General features: G+C 35.9%; 1 protein-coding gene across 3 annotated transcripts in view; it reads right to left on the minus strand.

Annotated features, from left to right (window-relative positions):
• Positions 1-18,926, minus strand: part of LOC136033779 (E3 ubiquitin-protein ligase TRIM71-like) — a 36,695-nt gene that overhangs the window by 11,490 nt on the left and 6,279 nt on the right. For 2 of the 3 annotated variants that reach the window (XM_065714678.1, XM_065714680.1), the window contains exons 2-4: positions 17,908-17,990; positions 8,357-9,707; positions 7,010-7,219 (exon numbers count right to left, since the gene is read on the minus strand). In XM_065714678.1, coding sequence (XP_065570750.1) covers positions 7,010-7,219; positions 8,357-9,706 — 1,560 coding nt within the window. In that variant the 5' untranslated portion in view covers position 9,707; positions 17,908-17,990. The remainder of the gene's footprint in view (positions 1-7,009; positions 7,220-8,356; positions 9,708-17,907; positions 17,991-18,926) is intronic. The other variant, XM_065714679.1, reaches the window with a different exon arrangement.

Consider the following 18,926-nt stretch of genomic DNA (forward strand, 5'->3'; position numbering starts at 1 on the left):
ATCAACTCCACAATCCCAAACAGATATCATCCCTTTGGTGGGCGATAAGGAACTTTTCACTGTTTACCCTATGTTCCCAAATTGAGTGAAAAACTGAGAAGAATCCTAAAACAACATAACCATTACGTCACTTTTAAAAATTCTAATAAAATACAGTTTTTTCAACAGCGGCAAAAAAAAACCAACCCCATTTTAGGGAGTGGTGTTTATAGGGTTCCCTGTTCTTGCGATTGTTTCTATGTTGGAGGAACCCAGCAACAATTGGGGGAGAGGTTGTCAGAACACAGTTCCTCAATTGACAAAGCTAAGGGGCTACGCCATAGGCATGAGACTGTTGATTCTGCCTTGGCTGACCACGTCTATAGCAATCTACACCATTTCATTTTATTTGATAACACCTCCAGTATTGCCACCGTTTAAGGTCTCACGCAAGTTTTCAGGGAGGCAGTTGAAATAAAAGAAGCACATTCACCAAGGGGTCGCCTTCAATAGAGATACTGGAGAAACCTATCTAAACCCCATTTATAATGAACTCATTGATTCTGATCGTTTTTATATACATCCACAAAATGATATTTGCAACCTAACAGGATCTCTGATAATACCGTGCCTGGTAAGCGATTAGCTTTTAAGAAGGCTCTACATAAATTGTAGGACAGAAATGCCATTCAGTACTGTATTTTTTATTCAGTTACCCTTTCATCATTTTCGTTGCTAAGAGAGGGTCTTTTTATTTTAGTGTTTCTTTTAAGGCTTGGTTTTCATATTATCCGTTGGATTTGTATCGGTATATATATATTTTTTATTGGTCTGCACTGAAGACGGTCAAGCGGAGATCTTGACCGAGGTGTTTGCATTTTCCTCTTTGTTTTTTTTTTGTTTTCACTGGCTGTTATTATCCTCGTTTCTTTCTTCTTTACAGTTTTTCTTTTGTTTTGTCAATATCATTTATAAAGCAGTATTGCCAGCTCTGTCCGTATTTGAAGAAGTATTATCTTCAAAGGGATACTTAGGGGAATACGTACTTTATAAATTATGCAGAGATTTAATTAAAAAGGTTTAACCCAGCATAAGAAAAAAAAAATCCACAGAACCTGTATAAAGAAAGACAACTATGCACCCCAAAAAGCTTGAAAGCTTGTTCTGATTTGGTAAGATCTAAATGAACCACCTTTTTGCTTGTCTAGGCTGAACATCGAATAGAGTGATGAAGCTGGGACTCTTTTCTTGTTTGTTTTATTTTTAGTCTCCTCTTCGTTATTGTTCAATATTTCTAACAGTATCACACCACAATTCATTCGAGTTGATTTTCCCACTAAATCCCCGTGATAATTTTTTCAATTGTAAAAAATATTTTGCGAAAAGAAACAAAAACAAATAAAGTTTTATATATCCAATTGCATTGAAACCGGTTGGCAAAAATTAAGTGGGTTTCAACTTTTTAGAGTATTTCAGGATAAATGTAATGTTCTTTTTTAAGTTTTTCTCTAAGTTTTATTTTGAATATTTTTGTTTTAATCTCTGGTATGCCTATATCCTTAAATATTGTTCTGCACTTCATATTGAAAAAATTTCTTTAAAGAAATCTTATGACTAAAAGGAAAAGGAAACAAAGGGCTATATAAAAATCAAAGACCAGAAATCACATGTACTTGGTTCAAAATATGCAGTGCTGGGTTGGTGCTTAAATACATGTACTTAAGTACAGTTCCAAGTACTTAAATACATTTTTTGTGCACTTATAGGTACTTAAATACCAAGTACATTTTTGTCTTGAACTTCTCTAAAGTCGTCTAGAAATTAGAACAAATTTCTAAACGTTGGGCTTATTATAAATGAAGAACAGGGAATTGCCCAAAAAAGACTAGCAAAGGATCACTTAAGGTCACTACCAAGTTTCACAAGCATCTGAAAGTAAGTGTATGGTGAAGAGAACAAATAATTTTAGTCTTCTGAATTATAGGACACACCAGGCTTCTGAAAATAGGCTTTTGTTTGACAACTATTATCTAATTACCGTGATCTTTCAACAGCCTTAAGTGTCCAGTAATTATGCACAGCTGCATTTAAACTTCAGAAGCACCGTTGCTGACAGTTAGACAGAATTCAGAAAGAGGCGAACTGTAGCGTGGCTTTGAAGCTCAATCACACCAGGGACAAAGCAGATAGTTACTTACATTAGTTGGAGTATTTTCAGCTAATTGCCGTCTTCAAGAAGACTTTATCAATTCGCCCTGTCCAAATGCCAAAGCATATGGAATGCGACAAATCATAGCACAAAAGCTGCCGATAAATTCTGGAAATTACTCGAAGGCGCCCAGTCTTACCTAATGTTACACACTGGAACTCTCTCCATGATACAGTAAAGCGTGTTGCAGACATATCTGATGCGGAAAAGCTATCCAGTGCCTGAGATGAACTGAAACTTCCAAAGATGAAGCCAGTGGAGAGGGATCTGCTTAAGGAGTATGTGCTTATTATAGATCCATTGTACCAAGCCTTAGATTTTTTTTCAAGGCGAAAAAATTTCCAGTACTGTATTGTTTGGAGAGTAAACTAAAAGGACTTCAGAATATCCGTACTCTCAAGCCCACTTTGCCATTAGTAGAGGCCATTTTAGGTGATTTGCATGAACGCTTCTCGCATGTTCTCTCAATGGAATTGAAAGAGAAAGCCTTCAGTGAACTAGTCATGGCTACTTGCTCTCACTCGAGTTTCAAATTATGATGGTGATTCCAGCCTTGCAAGGGCAAAAAAAAACAAAAAACAAATAGTAGATATAGCGACCTCAGAAATGAAAAAAGTGACTATGCTTGTCTCCAGTGATGAGCTGACTGAAAGTGCTGAGAAATTTGGTATAAATGAAACTAATGATTTATTTTCGTTAATGGAAGATGATGACACTGTCATTGATCAAGAAGTAAATATAGACACTAGTCTCAAAGCTGAATTCTTGAAATTTCTTCAAGAAAGAGGAGGACCCTCGATTCTCTGAGACTATCCGAAAGTTGGAAAACTGTTTAAGAAATTTAATACCCCTCTCCCATCATCTGCACCTAAAGCTTTTGCTACTAAAAGTAAAGAAAGATGTCATGACTTCTCACCAAAATAAAGACTTTTTTCATACATCTTTTTTCGAAGCAGTGGGATATTAAACTGTGCTACTGATCATAGTGCTATGACAACTGTTTAGACGAAGTTTTCATGGTTTAAGTTCAATCTTCATATACAGATTCTGGCGCCAGATTCCGGAATCCAGATCAATGAAGATCAGTCATCTGTTGACGGATCTGTCAATCTTTCAAAGAATGATTAGTCTTAATTGGTCCAGACCCCCCCTGGATACGGCCTAGGTGGTACTAGAATGGAGTTCCTTTTCACTTCTCTACTGGAAATAATGGAACAACTAATGTCAGTTTCTCTTCGGACGATCTGAACCTATTCTTTACCATGCAAAAAAAGCCTTCAAGTCATGGACTTCCGTACTTAAGTACAATTTATTTCGAGCACTTAGTACTGACATTTACTTACAATTTTGGTTGAGCACTTGGTACTTATACTTAAATACTTTTTTGGAGTACTTGACCCAACACTGGAAATATGGATCAAATTGCTTGTTGTTGTTTTTTTTTCTGTGACTCAATTTTTGTTTTCCCTGATTTTTAGTTTTTTTTTTTTTTTTACACTAAAGACGTTAGAATCCAGAATAACAACCTATCTCATATTATTGGTCACTGGCGGGAATATGTCCTTCGTTTCTGTTCCTTTTTCAACAATTAAGCTTAACCTGTATAGTCTAACATCTTCTTTAAATTTCAAAAATTAAAGCTGATATTCATGTTGAAGTAAACACAGAGAAACGAAGAAACTATTTGTAAGAAAAAACTTATGACTTGAAAATTGTTCTTCTACTACTTAATATTTCCCACAGAGAACCAACCAGATGGAAGTTAACATTTCACAGTTTTTACTGGCTTAAAATTTTACCCGCAAAGGACCCAATCAGATTCTAGAAAGATGGGGTTATTGGTTTCTGTCTCTAGCATATGCTAAAAGAATAGTGTGATTGGCTCATGAAAATAAGTCACAGATAAAAAAAGAGAAAAAATTCATGTTCATGCCAATAGCTGATAACTGCATTAAAATCAATCTGTCACAACCTTATTATGAAAAATAATAGAAAGTTGCAATGAAAAAACTGGCTAGCAGCTGGAGTCGAACCCATGGCAGCTGTTAACTAGGAGTGTAGTTCTAACCACTAAGCTACGATGACATTTTGTTTGTTTTTATTACAAAAGCAGGTAGAGGTGACAAATTACTAATATTAATAACATAAGATACTACAGTGTTACAGAAAATGTAGTTTTTCGAAAAAATTGATTATATTTTTAAAATGTTTTTTTCCAAGCACAAAAGGCACTGGATGTGGTAATTTCCTTTAAAATGAGCCATTAAACAACTCTCTACGATGCTCCAGTGTCAAGCTAGCTGCGGAAATTATTTTAGCAAAGATTATTTTAGGTTTTGGGAGCAGTCAAAACCGGCTATTTAAGTCTCTTTTTTCTGACTTATTTCCACCATTACTGTTGTGGCTCTCGTATCTAATCAGGCAGTGAATCTATTCGCCCTTCTCGTAAGGGCAAATACTAGGGAAGCATGGTGGCAATATTACCCCTGTAGGCTATGAACAATACTTTTTTCGGCATTTCCGTATTTTCATATGACGAAAATACGTCCTATGAAAATATGGCTTATGAAAATACATCACACACAAAAAACAAGAGCTAAGAGCTTATATGGCACTTGTGACGAGGCGAGAAGAGCTAAGAGCCAAGAGATCATATGGTATGAGCTCTAACAAAATTCTATGAATCAATAGATTGATTTAAAAAGGAAAATAAGAGGCTTAATGCCGGTCAGGATTTAAAATAAGAGCTCTGAGTCACGATGTCCTTCAAAATATCAAAATTCATTAAGATCCGATCACCCACTCGTAAGTTATAAATACCTAATTTTTTCTAATTTTTCCTCTCCCTTTAGCCCCCCAGATGGTCGAATCTGGGAAAACGACTTTATCAAGTCAAATTGTGCAGCTCCCTGACACGCCTACCAATTTCCATCGTCCTAGCACGTCCAGAACCACCAAACTCGCCAAATCACTGAGCCCCTCCCCCCAACTCCCCCAAAGAGAGCGAATCCAGTACGATTCTGTCAATCACGTATCAAGGACATTTGCTTATTCTATCCACCAAGCTTCATCCCGATTCCTCCACTCCAAGTGTTTTTCCAAGATTTCCCCCTCCAACTCCCCCCAATGTCAAAAGATCTGGTCGGGATTTGAAATAAGAGCTCTGGGACATGAATTCCATCTAAAAATCAAATTTCATTAAGATCCGATCATCTATTCGTAAGATAAAAATACCCCAATTTTCATGTTTCGAAGAATTCCGGTTTCCCCCTCCAACTCCCCCCAATGTCACAGGATTTAGTCGGAATTTAGAATTAGAACTTTAAAGCACAAGATCCTTCTAAATATCAAATTTCATTAAGATCTGGTCACCCTTTCGCAAGTTACAAATACCTCAATTTTCAAAATTACACCCCCCCCCCAATTCCACCAAAGAGAGCAGATCCGGTCCGGTTATGTCAGTCACGTATCTTAGATATGTTTCTATTCTTCCCATCCAGTTTCATCCTGATCTCACCGCTTTAATTATTTTCTAAGATTTCCGGTCCCCCCAACTGCCCCTCCCTCAATTACACTTGATGCGGTTGAGATTTAAAATAAGAGATCTGAGTTACGAGGTCCTTCTAAATATGAAGTTTCATGAAGATCCGATCACTCCTTCGTAAGTTAAAAATACGTCATTTTTTCTTATTTTTCAGAATTAACCCCCCCCCCAATAGAGCGGATCCGTTCCAATTATGTAAATCGCGTATGTAAGACTTCTGCTTATTTTTCCCACCAAGTTTCATCCCGATCCCTCCAATCTAAGCGTTTTCCATTATTTTAGGTTCCCCCGCCCCAAAATTCCCCCGATGTCGCCAGATCCGGTCAGGATTTAAAATACAAGCTTTGAGACACGATATCCTTCTAAATATCAAATTTCATTGAGATCCGATCACCCGTTCGTAAGTTAAAAATACCTCGTCTTTTTTCTAATTTTCCAGTTAAAAATACCTCATTTTTTCTAATTTTTCAGAATTACAACCCCCCCCCCAACTACCCCAAAGAGAGCGGATCCGTTCCGATTATATCAATCATGTATCTGGGACTTGTGCTTATTTTTCCCATCAAGTTTCATCCCGATCCCTCCACTCTAAGTGTTTTCCAAGATTTTAGGTTCCCCCCCTCCAACTCCCCCCAATGTCATCAGATCCGGTCGGGATTTAAAATAAGAGCTCTGAGACACAATATCATTCCAAACATCAAATTTCATTAAGATCCCATCACCCACTCATAAGTTAAAAATACTTCATTTTTTCTATTTTTTCCGAATTAACCGGCCCCCACTCTCCCCCCCCCAGATGGTCAAATCGGGAAAACGACTATTTCTAATTTAATCTGGTCCGGTCCCTGATACGCTTGCCAAATTTCATCGTCCTAGCTTACCTGGAAGTGCCTAAAGTAGCAAAACCGGGACCGACTGACAGACCGACAGAATTTGCGATTGCTATATGTCACTTGGTTAATACCAAGTGCCACAAAAAGAGAAGACATTGAATCAAAGTTTTTACCAAAGATGTATAGAAAAGTAATTATTTTCTCTATGGTAAAATTCTCAGACTGAACAAACCATTCACACTACCGATGCTAGAGGTAACCAAATTAAACCACTGATATTTCTCGAAAATTTAGTATACTTACAGTGAATCCCAATGTAAATAATGAAAAGGCATATTTCACGACATTATGGAGGGGTTACAATTATTTCCTCTTTCTAAATAAAACAAAAAATCTTTGATGCCTTGCAAACGTTCATAAAATAACAGGAAGGCTGGAGCTTACTTGTATTCTATTGTTACTTCTGTCTGCAATTATAATATAGCCATCTTTGTCACAGCAAACGCCCCAGGGTCTACACAACTGTCCATCTTGAGTTCCTTCTGAGCCAAATACGATAGAAGGGTCGCTGACAGTTGTGTAGTTCCTACCACTCCTCACAACAACAGAGAATGGACTCCCATGAATATGACGACCTCTCATCAAGACTGATACCTACGAGTATAAAAAGGCAAGGGATTTGAAACTTACAGTGTTGAAGCTTTCTAAAAATTGCCTATGTTTTAGAAAAGAGTGAAAAAAATAATCGAAAATTATGCATATCTCGATGATCATCTGCCACTTTTCAGGTTAAGTAGGATCAAATATGATCCAAAATCGAAAAGGTCGAAGCACAGGATACTTACTGTGAACCATGTGAACACACGAGTAGCAAAAATCTCTTCTTTAATTGAGCCAGAGGACCTTCTGTCCTGGAAAATTGTATTGCCCCCTCCTAAAGATCACATGTATGGACCTATGATCTTAACCAGATATACACAGATGCAATCGTGGAGGTACGAGAAGGGCCAAGGGGGGTAAACGCGCACTTTCATACCATAATTATAGAACATGTATTAGAACAAAACTGTCGTCCCTTCAAAAGTCGTGCAAAAAGAATTATTTTGGACTGAGCGAGGATGCTGAAATTCTGCAAGTACAACAGAGAACTTTGGAAACTTTTGCTTACTAAATAAGTCCTAACAAGGAATATTTAGCCTTCAGCCCCTTTCCTGAATTTTCAAAGATGCCAAATCACAATCAATCTTTTTTCTCTACTTCTAGTCTCAATTTTATTAGAATGCAAACTCTTCAAGTTAAAAATGTCAAGAATTTTAAAATGAAATAGATGCATTACCATTTGGAGAATAAAAATCATCCAATGAGTTTATAGAAAAAGAAAAAAGAGGGATTTTCTTACATTTTGCCGTCCATAGCATAGCTCTAATACCCTTGAATTTCATACAACATTACCTAACATTCTCGTACTTTATTTTCAGTTAATTTGATAAGCTTTTTTCAAGAAAAAAATGGTTAAACCGAATGTAGAAACATTACTGCAACCAAAAGGTAAGTGTGACAGTTTTTTTTTAAACACAAAACCCTGCCAACCAGGTAACCAACTATCAAATCTCCCAGACTAACCAACTGTTTTAAAGGTTGAACAACTACTGTCCCAGTGCGTCTGAATCTACATAATAGCGTAAAAAAAGCATCCAAGACCAAGGGTAGCAAAAGGAATGATTTCGAAGATCGAGGATAGCTACATGTCCAACAAACTAACAAAGGCTTTCTTAAGTGAATGCAACTTACCAGATGCCTTCCTTCAATAACTGGACGATAAGAAACAGAATAAGATCCATTCTGTCTATCTTCAACATCCCCGCGGAAAGTAATACCATTTGGAGCGTCAACAAAGACCATCAGTGGATCATTTCCAACAACTCGAGCATCACCTGTATGATCCATAGCATGTACCATAAATGTTGCTGCATGGTTGCGCAGAGCACGTTTTAGTCCATCACCAACGCCAGTTGTAGCTGGTGCAAATCCAGAGCTATTCACAAAGCCCAAAGATGCAATGGCTTGAATGAGTGTACTATCAGGTGCAACAAATTGAATATTGTCGTCTTCATGTGGTTGCAGACTGTTACGAATTGCCTTTATTTGCTGAAAATCAACAAGAATTCGGTCTTTAGTTTTTATGATGTCAAGATCATTGCCCGTTTCAAAGGCAATACGAATACTTTCAATAATTTGATTGAGTCTTGAATGGGCTAGTCGAAGCTCTTCAAGTTGCAAATGAAGAGACTTCCCCTTCAATTGACGAACCTTTTCAATACGATGAAGTAATTCATGCTCTCTTTCTTCTATGGCATTTTTATAGCGTTGCAAGGTGGAAATTACTTCTGCTGCAATTTTTTGAGACCTCAGTTCAACCCTTTCCGCCATATGCTTGGTTATATCTATACTTTCTTCTATAGCCTTGATACCGGCTTTAGCATCTGATAAAACTTTCATACTTATATTTCTAGATGATTCCACGGCTTCTTTGAGGTAGATAAAGGCATGATTTCTATGGCTAGATATTGTACAATCTTGACAAACAGGTTGATTACATGTTTCACAAAACAGCCTTAGGTGTTCCATCGCATGATTTTCACATGTGCCATATTTTTTACTTGGATATACACTTAGGGCACTGGTACTTTGTACTTCAAATGGTGAAGAGATATTGCCAGACAATCGAGCGATAAAATGATCTTTCGTCAATCGTACTCGTTGGTGAGCTCGCACACAACTGTCACAGAGCAGTTCATTGCAATCTCTACAGCGCGAAGTCGCCATCGCTTCTTCATCGCAATTTGTACAAAAATTCAGACTAACATTGCGAAGTTTTTGACTCATTTCATCTGCGTCCACAGCTTTCAGCACATCACCTAAGAACATATCAATCGGAAAAGTCTCCCCGCTGCCATCAACTCGTACATCTTGCATCCCACAAGAAGGGCAGGTATAATAGCTTCTTGATCCAGCGTGAGCATCCAAACACCTTCGACAGAATGTATGAAGGCAGGGCAGCATGTGTGGGTCCACAAATCGATTCAAGCATAGTGGACAGCTCATTGTGTCTAGTTGTTTTTCTGGATATGCAGCTGCCATTCTGAAATAAGAAAAGGTTTTCAATCACAAGAAATACCGGACAAAATCTATTAGTATTATTTTATTGGTTTTTGCATGCTTGATATAAAACTCTTTTTTGCATGATGACACGCAGAGTCTGGTATATATATATATATATATATATATATATATATATATATATATATATATATATATATATATATATATATATATATATATATATATATATATATATATATATCTTATATCTACATATATAAAAATAAGTTGTCTGTCAAGTGACGTCATGTTTGTCCGCATATGACGTCTGAATTATTTCATCATATACCAATTCAAAAACGAATGTATTCAAGCCGATGTAGCTGAGCTGGTAACGCGTTATGTTCCAGGTTCTAGGTTCGAGAGGTTCCAGGTTCGAACCATTAATACAAAAGAAGAAAAAAACTAAAAAAAGGTAAAAACTACAAAAAAACTAAAAAGCTAAAAAAAAGGTAAAAAACTAAAAACTAAAAAAGAAAAAAAAAATAAAAAAAAGGTAAAAACTACAAAAAAACTAATAAGAAAAAAACAAACTAAAAACTAATAAAAAAAAACTAAAAAAGGCTAAAAAACCAAAAAAAATAAAAAAAGGTAAAAAACTAAAAAAACTTAAAAACTAAAAAAGAAAAAAATTAAAAAAGACTGAAAAATAAAGGAGAAAAAGAAAACTAAAAAAATAAAAATAAACGCCGGGGGCACAGGGGGATATATAAATGACGATGAGGACACAGAGAATGTTCGATTAGCAATCACCATCAACAAAGCTCAAGGGCAATCATTAGAATCATGAGGTATAGATCTGAATACGGATTGTTTTTCCCATGGACAATTATATGTTGGGACTATTTATATGCACAGACAATGGGACAGCGAAGAATGTTGTATATTCGCAAGTTTTACGTAGTTAAAAACATATATATATATATATATATATATATATATATATATATATATATATATATATATATATATATATATATATATATATATATATATATATATATATATATATATATATATATATATATATTCACAGGTGGGACACAGGGACACAACTACAATGGCGCGTGACTAATATGACGCGTAACGACTTACGCACGGGGGGGGGGGCTTGGGGGGCGCGAAGCGCCCCCAACAACTAGGTGTTGGGGTGGCACGAAACGCCACCCCAACAGCTAGTATATATATATATATATATATATATATATATATATATATATATATATATATATATATATATATATATATATATATATATATATATATATATATATATATATATATATATATATATATATATATATATATATATATATGCTTGATAGATCAGTACTGAAAGGTCCAATTTAGTTTTGTGAATCTAACAAAAAAATTAACTGGCCTATTTTTTGCTTATTTAGTGTTGTTTTGTGTATATATATTACCACAATTTAGTACAAACTGTTTTGATATGACCACTGAGTTTTATGGCATCATATCCTTCTGCTGAACTTATTTACATTATTACACAATCAAATATATGCAAAAGGGTATACGTAGAGCCAATTATAGCTCTTTCAAAGTCGGTCATGAGACTTGTAGTTCATGCTTGTCAATACTGTACAAAATCATATCAACAAAACGAGAGTACCATCATATCAACAAAAGAAGAGTAAAACAAAGGAGATAGATATATTCTAAAAGAGCGCTAAAATGCATTTGATTCTATTGACTTGTTGAAGCTGACATATCAAAGAAGTAAATAAATTCGGTCATTACAAGTATTTATGATTGCTGTATAACAGACCTATTAAATAGACTAAGTACAAATTTCACAAATGCTGTTCCATTTCCAAGGGCTGGCTTATAGGAATTTTAGCACTTTTTCATTACAAATCTAAGGTTAATGCTGAAATATTAACGTACCAAATGTAAACACGTCGATTAAAAGTTTCTTAATTGATGGTCATGCTAAATATAGCAGAAACACTGATCATACAAGGATTTTCAATCGGTATGATTGTTCAGCCCTTGCCTCTTTTTACATATATCCCCCACCCCAATATCGCACATAGAAACAGGCCGTACCAATTTCAACTCAAGGTAAATCAGGCATTAGTTAGAGATTCATCCAGAATCATTAGATTTTAACCACTCAAAATCAAATAGATTGCAACGTGACACTCACATGTGAAAGTCAAACCATACCAACATTTGTTTCACAAATTGTGTTTTGATTTCTACATATTAGTATTTGAGGATGTCTCCTCCTATTGCTAATAAATTTGAGGCTAATATTCCAATACAGAGGTCCAAAACTCCAACCTACTTCAACCACAACTGGGGCGACAACATTTCTAAAGTTGGTTAGATAAAAAAAATCAACTAAAGTTATTGACCAATATTAAAACAAAATTAAGAGAAATTATTCCGTATATGAGGGGGGGGGGCTACCCTTTCTCAACCTTCGCTTTTTACGCTAAACTCTTAAAAATCTTTAAAAATACTTCTCATTCAAATTCAACCGCCCTAGTGTTTCAGAAGTCTTTCTTAAAGAATTATGACAAAAAAAATGAGGTTCTAGTGTAAAGAGCAAAGGTTGAAAGAGGGGCAATCCCTCTTATATACGGACTAGCTTTAGTTCGTTTCAAGTTTTAGTGTTGTTCCTTACTTTCAGTTGAAAAAACATGTTTTTTTAAATTTAATTCTTAACCGTTTTTTAGCTCATACCAGGATATCACCTTACCCACCCCACCACCCATGTAAAATTTCCCCGGAAACTTTCCTCCGCACGGACAGTATTCCCCTGTGGACCCCCCCCCCAAAAAAAATCTCCATTTATTCCTCAATTACAAATACTGTATATATATATATATATATATATATATATATATATACAATGGGCAAATTGCAAAACTTGCAGCCCTTTTCCAGGGGCTGCGGAGTCATGTCATCCCACTTTTCTGAAACAAAGGGCAATCTCAAATTTTAGCAGAACATCTTTTGGGAAAAAAGGACTGATGGAGGAGGACTAGGTGGCTTTCAGTCTTTATAGTCAATTAAAGGGAGAACTCAAATTTTTATTCCGTTCCATTAATCCTTCCCTCAATCTTCTAAGACCATTCGTTCGATGCGACCACCCATGGAAAAAAATATCAACAAACAAAAACGCAGCCGTGATCTTTCTTCTAGGAAAAAAATTAATACTTGTTTTTGTATATAAGAGCATCAAACCGCTTCAGAGAGTTCTCTGACATGGTGAATCTGATAGTTTGATTTGAATTGACTTGCTGTGACTTCTTGAGCGTGTTTACCCTCTTTCTTGAAAATCGGGCAAGTTTTCTCAGACTCGCCACTTTTAATGGGTAACATTAAACTTAATGATTTTACAATTTTGGAATACGCATAAAAACCAATTCGTCTGATCTATAAATTGTTATTAAAATTCGTTTTTACATTTTCGGTTGCTATTGGGCCGAGTCGCTCCTTACTTGCAGTTTGTTACCACGAACTGTTTGATTAGCCAAAATTACTGTTAATAATATAGGCTATACAAATACATGCAAACGTAAAATGAACAAACTGAATAAAAAAAATAATAGTTTTAAATATTTTTTTTATTTTTTGTTTTAAATATAAAAATTTTAATTAGTGATAAAATGTTACTAGCTGCTTTTGCTTTATTCCTTATGACTAAGTACATCAAAGTAATTCCATATAAACAGAGAATAGATACAATCCTATTGAACTCTTGACTCAACCAGTATAATTGGGCTTGCTTCCACTCGCGTCAACAGTTATGCAGGGTTTTTAAAAATGTGTGACCTGAACAGGTCACACATCTTAAGGCTCCAGGTGCTGATAGTATGATTAATGAGTTTCTTAAATATGGTGACTCTGAGGTTAGGAATAAGCTACTGAAGATTATGAACATGATTTTTAAAAAGGGGAAGTACCCAATGATTTTAGGGAAACCTTAATCAAACCACTGTATAAGAAAGGTGACAAGAGTGACTGTCGTAATTATCAAGGCATTAGTCTGGTCTCTGTAGGTAGCAAATTACTGAGTAATATGATACTTTTTAGACTGAGAGATGCTGTAGACAAAGTTTTAAGGGAAGAACAATGCGGTTTTAGAAAAGGTAGAGGATGTGTCAACCAAGTTTTCACTCTTAGGTTAATAATTGAGAAGTCCCTTTGTTGTCAAACACCTTTGGTCCTCAGTTTTATCGATTATGAGCAAGCTTTCGATTCTGTTGATAGAAGAGCATTAACAAAGGTCTTATCGTTATATCGTATACCAGAAAAATACATTAAAGTGATTTGTGCTATGTACGAGAATAATACCGCTGCGGTTAAGATAGTAAATGAGGTTAGCAACTGGTTTTGTACTAAATCAGGAGTTAAGCAGGGTTGTGTTCTATCCCCCTTTATATCGATCATTTTGATGGACTTCATCTTAAGGAGCACAGGAAAGGCAATTGGAGACCACGGAATCAAATGGGGAGGAAAAACGCTACTAGACTTAGATTATGCTGATGATTTAAGCATATTAGATGAAAGTGTGAGCAAAATGAATGAAGTTTTAGAGGTTTTGCAAGTTCAGGGTGCTAAAATAGGCTTGAAAATTAATGTTAAGAAGACTAAGTTACTAAGGCTAGGAATAAGTGAAGATGAACAGGTGACATTAGGTAACGAAAAGATTGATCAGGTTGGGAGCTTCAGTTACCTTGGTAGTATTATTAGTAAAGATGGTGGGAGCAGTGAAGATGTTAAAAGTAGAATAGCTAAGGCTCAGGGTGTTTTTTCACAGTTAAAAAAAGTTTGGAAGAATAGAAAGATAAGTCTGCAAACCAAGATTAGAATATTGGAAGCTACAGTGATCAAATATGGTTCTGAAGCATGGGCGCTCCAAAGAGCAGATGAAACTTTACTATATGTTTTCCAAAGAAATTGCCTACGGATTGTTCTGGGTACCCGGCTGACTGACCATATTTCAAACAGTAGGTTGTACGAAAAATGTGGTTCAATCCTGCTTTCTAGGGCTATAATGAAAGAAAGGTTGAGATGGCTAGGCCAAGTTCTACAGATGAAGGATGACAGATTACCGAAGATTGTCCTTTTTGGCCAACCGTCTGGGGCTGGACGGAAAGCAGGTCGTCCTTCTCTGGGTTGGGAGGATGTCATATTAGGTTGGAGGAGCGCGCGTAGCTGTGTTGGCCTCAGGCGGCTTGGTGCTACAGTGAGTTATTAGTAGTAGTAGTAGTAGTAGTACAATAGTGCTGCCTAAGTAAAGAGTGAATTGGGCAAAATGTAGGCTACTATTTATTTTTATTATTCCTGTTTTTCACCAAGGCACTTAGTATGGAAGGACTTGTTGTAGAAACTTTGGAAGGGCTCATTTGATTGGAAATTGAAAGTTCTAATGCCCTTTTGAGTAAAAAGGGATTGGAGTGCAATCAGTCTCCCTCCAAAGCACCTTTTTTCCTCATGTTCATCAGATCAAAATGTCAAGATAGCCAATTTGTTAAGCCCTTGGAGCTAGGGTAGTAAGTTATACAATTTGCCATAGCATTTGTTTTTGGAACACAACATAGCATTTGTTTTTGGAAAAGTCAGTAAGTCTGACCTTTGGTGTTCAAAAAGACCAAGGGTATTCAGTTGAAGGTTTCAGGGAATTAGGCTGAAACTTCCAGGGCTACCAATGTTACTACTACTTTTGTCACTACTTCTACAACTATTACTGTGACTATTGAACTGAAACAAACTACCGATTACATCCAGGTTGTCAAGATATCAAGGCAGGATATCTTAGGTCTGGAAAAGGGCAAAAGTTCCAGGGAAAGTTTATGTTTCTTAAAACTGAATCAAAGGCACTATGTGCATGCTGGTTGTCAATTTGACGTCTCAACAATATCTCAAGAATGACTAAGGGTATTAAGTTGAAACTTTCATGACTACTATTATTACTACTTCTGCTCGTACTACTAAACTAATTCAATAGGGGGTAAGTGTATCCAGGTTGTCTAAATAGCGTAGATACAGTATCTTTGGAGTAGAGTAGGGAATTAATTTTTTTTTTCTGTGAAAATTGAGGACGTGCATCCAGATTATATTACTAGAATTGTTGAATAATTTTGTCCAAAATATGAATAGTAAGCCAAAATCTGGATTTTTATAGAGAAAAACTGAAAGTTTTTAATGGGGAAGTAAACGGACGGATATTTGAATTGTCTTAGGAAATTAAAGAAAGAAATTTTAGAAAATCAGTAATTTGGTTAAGGTTTGGCATTGTTATGAGTATATTATCTTTGTAGAATAGTTGTGTGTAATTTGTTGTTAGTAAAAAATTAACTAGTAGGGAGTAGGCTAGGACTAGGTAGGACAACATATCAAGGAATGGGGGATAGCCCCAGCCCAAAATCTGACATGGCCAGAGGTCAAAAAGGAGTATCAGATAGAAACCAAAGCGAACTGTATTTATTACAGCATTTGACTAAAGGTGGAAGTGGGTCTAATAGTCCAAAGCAAACTGGAAAGGTCCCTGAAGCAGCAAAAGGATATGTGGAAAAGAAGCTCAGTATTCTGCTAAAGGCAAGTGGTATAAAAGAGGGCTATGGTGAGGTGATGAATAGATCACAACCAGGAGGTTCCATAGTGGTTCATGTAAAAAATAAATTGTATGCACAAAAGATTCTTGAGGTGAAAGAAATAAAGTTCAATGAAGATTTGATTGTATTTGAAAAGGGTGACAAAGATACAATGTCTAGAAACAAAATCTCAAAAAGAATAGGAGTGATGTTTATGGATAAAGAAGTTGCAAGCAATGAAGAAACAAAGCAAGAACTACTTGAAAATGAATATGTATCAGATATATGCCTTATGGGCAAACCAAGTGAGGAGAGAAACACTTCTGGTGTGATATTTACTTATAAAGGTGATCAAGAATTTCCAACAAGTATTGGAGTCTGGGTTATCAGAAAACATGTATATCAGTATCTACCATAATAAGTACAGTGCTTTAGATGTCAGAGGTTTGGACACCGTTCTCTAGAATTTAGAGGAAAAGGGAGATGCAGGATTTGTGCAGGAGCTCATAGCAACAAGGACTATACCAGCAGTGGATGCATCAGCACAACAAAATGTGTTAACCGTGGTAAGAACCATACAGCAAACTCAAAAGAATGCCTAATAAGACAAGAAAGAGCTCTTATACTTAAAAAAACAATCCTTGAAAACCTGCTAGTGCATCAAGCAAGACAAAAATTGCTAGCACATAACTGCCACCAAATTTTCAAGGTGAAAGTGTCTTCCCACAGTTAGTGTCTAAGAACTCATTCCGCTCTGACACACAAGAAAATGATACAAATAAACAAGCATTTGCAACCCTTTCAAAAATGGTAGAGAAACAAAATGAATTGATTGCCAAACTAAGTAATATTATTACGAGCCTTAAATAAGTTGAAAGAAATAAAAAAGAAGATGCAAGAAATAAAAGAAGAATCTGAAACTGAAGAGAATAGTAAAAACAAGACTCAGTTGAGGCCATCAAAAATCAAGACTTCAACTCAAAAAGAAAGACAAGTTCACAGTCTCTACCCACCATGCTTCGAAAAAGGAAATCAAGAAGGTCATGAAGATTATTCAGATTCATGCCAACTGTCTCTCTCAATCAAAAAGAATAGAATTAAGAAATGTCCTTGTAAGAGAAAAACCTGATGTAGTGTGTGTTCAGGAAACATTCCACACAGCTGCTGATAAAGCTCATTACCAAGGATACCAGTCATTTAGATGGGACAGAAAATCAGGAAAGATATACTGCAGAGGAAACAAAATTAGTTGCAGATAGATCTCCTGAATTTGGAGTGGTGAAGGTAACAAATACTTAAGGTAGGGCAATTAATGTAGTTAATTATTATAATAATAGAACTGAGAATTTCAGCAAATCTCAGTTTAGAAAGATACTGAAAGAAACAGAACACCCAAAGATAATAATAGGAGATTTTAATCTTCATCACACTCTATGGAATGATAGCCACACTGAAGATGGTAAAGCTAAAGAATTAATAGATATACTGATTGATCCAGAAAAACAGATAGCTCTTGCTACACCAAAAAACCTTGCAACTAGACTAAATAAGACAACTGGGGGAACAACAACACTAGACTTGACTATTATATCTACTGAGCTAGCAACTGACCTGGCTGTCTATTCAAAAAATGATTTTGACTCTGACCACTTCATCATTTTCACTGACATAGAGTTTGGACCACAGCCCTCTGCCTGTGAAACAAGAGAAAAATGGTCATTCTCTGACAAAAGAATTGCTAAATGGAAAGAAGAAATATCAAAACTTAACTTACCCAGCCTAAAAACACTACCTACTGAAGAGACTATTAAAGAAGTCACAGAAAAGATCATAGAAGCTGGGAAAAAACACCTAGCTATAAAAGTTAGCCAAGGAATGAAAAAGAAGGCTTATAACTCTACCCCAGGATGGACAGCCAAATGTGAAGTAATAAGAAGAAGAGACGAGACCTAAGCAGTAAACTGAAGAAAAGTGGGAAGCCTGGAAGAAACATTTCTGTGAGCAGACTAAAAGCGGAGATAAATAAAGTAACAGCCCAGCTCAGACTAACTGTCAAAGAGGAGAGATACAAAGCTTGGACTTGGGTAATTCATGAAAAAATCAGAGGAAATATTCCTGTAAGATGCTTGTTTAGGAATTTTAAGGAATACATAAAAAAAGAAACTTAAGTTTGCAAACCAAAGCTTCTCCAAATGGGTAGACAGCAAGTCTTTGGAGATGCCGAAAAAGCAGAGATCTTGGCTGATCAATTTGAAAATACATCAGAATGAAGCAGAAGACAACAAACTGATAACACCAATAAAGCTACTCCAGACAATCACAAGCACTACAATAACAATGAAAAAGAACCTCTACTTAACTTAAGGGATATCCAAGAGCAATATCTGAGCTAAAGTCAGTTGCAACAGGAAATGACAGAGTCCACAATAATATGTTAAAAGCTCTTCCCATTGAGACCATGCAGATAATTTTAGAACTATTTAAAAGTCCTTAAATGAAGGAGTTGTGCCACAAATATGGAAACATGCTGTCATCCATCAACAACAAAGAGAGATAAAACTCTACAAAAAAAAACTCAAACGAGATGACAGCCAGTAGAGAGGAAAGACTAAAACAACGCGGATATTTCG

This window comes from Artemia franciscana, chromosome 12, assembly GCF_032884065.1.
Source record: "Artemia franciscana chromosome 12, ASM3288406v1, whole genome shotgun sequence".
Classification (NCBI taxonomy): Eukaryota; Metazoa; Arthropoda; class Branchiopoda; order Anostraca; family Artemiidae; genus Artemia; species Artemia franciscana.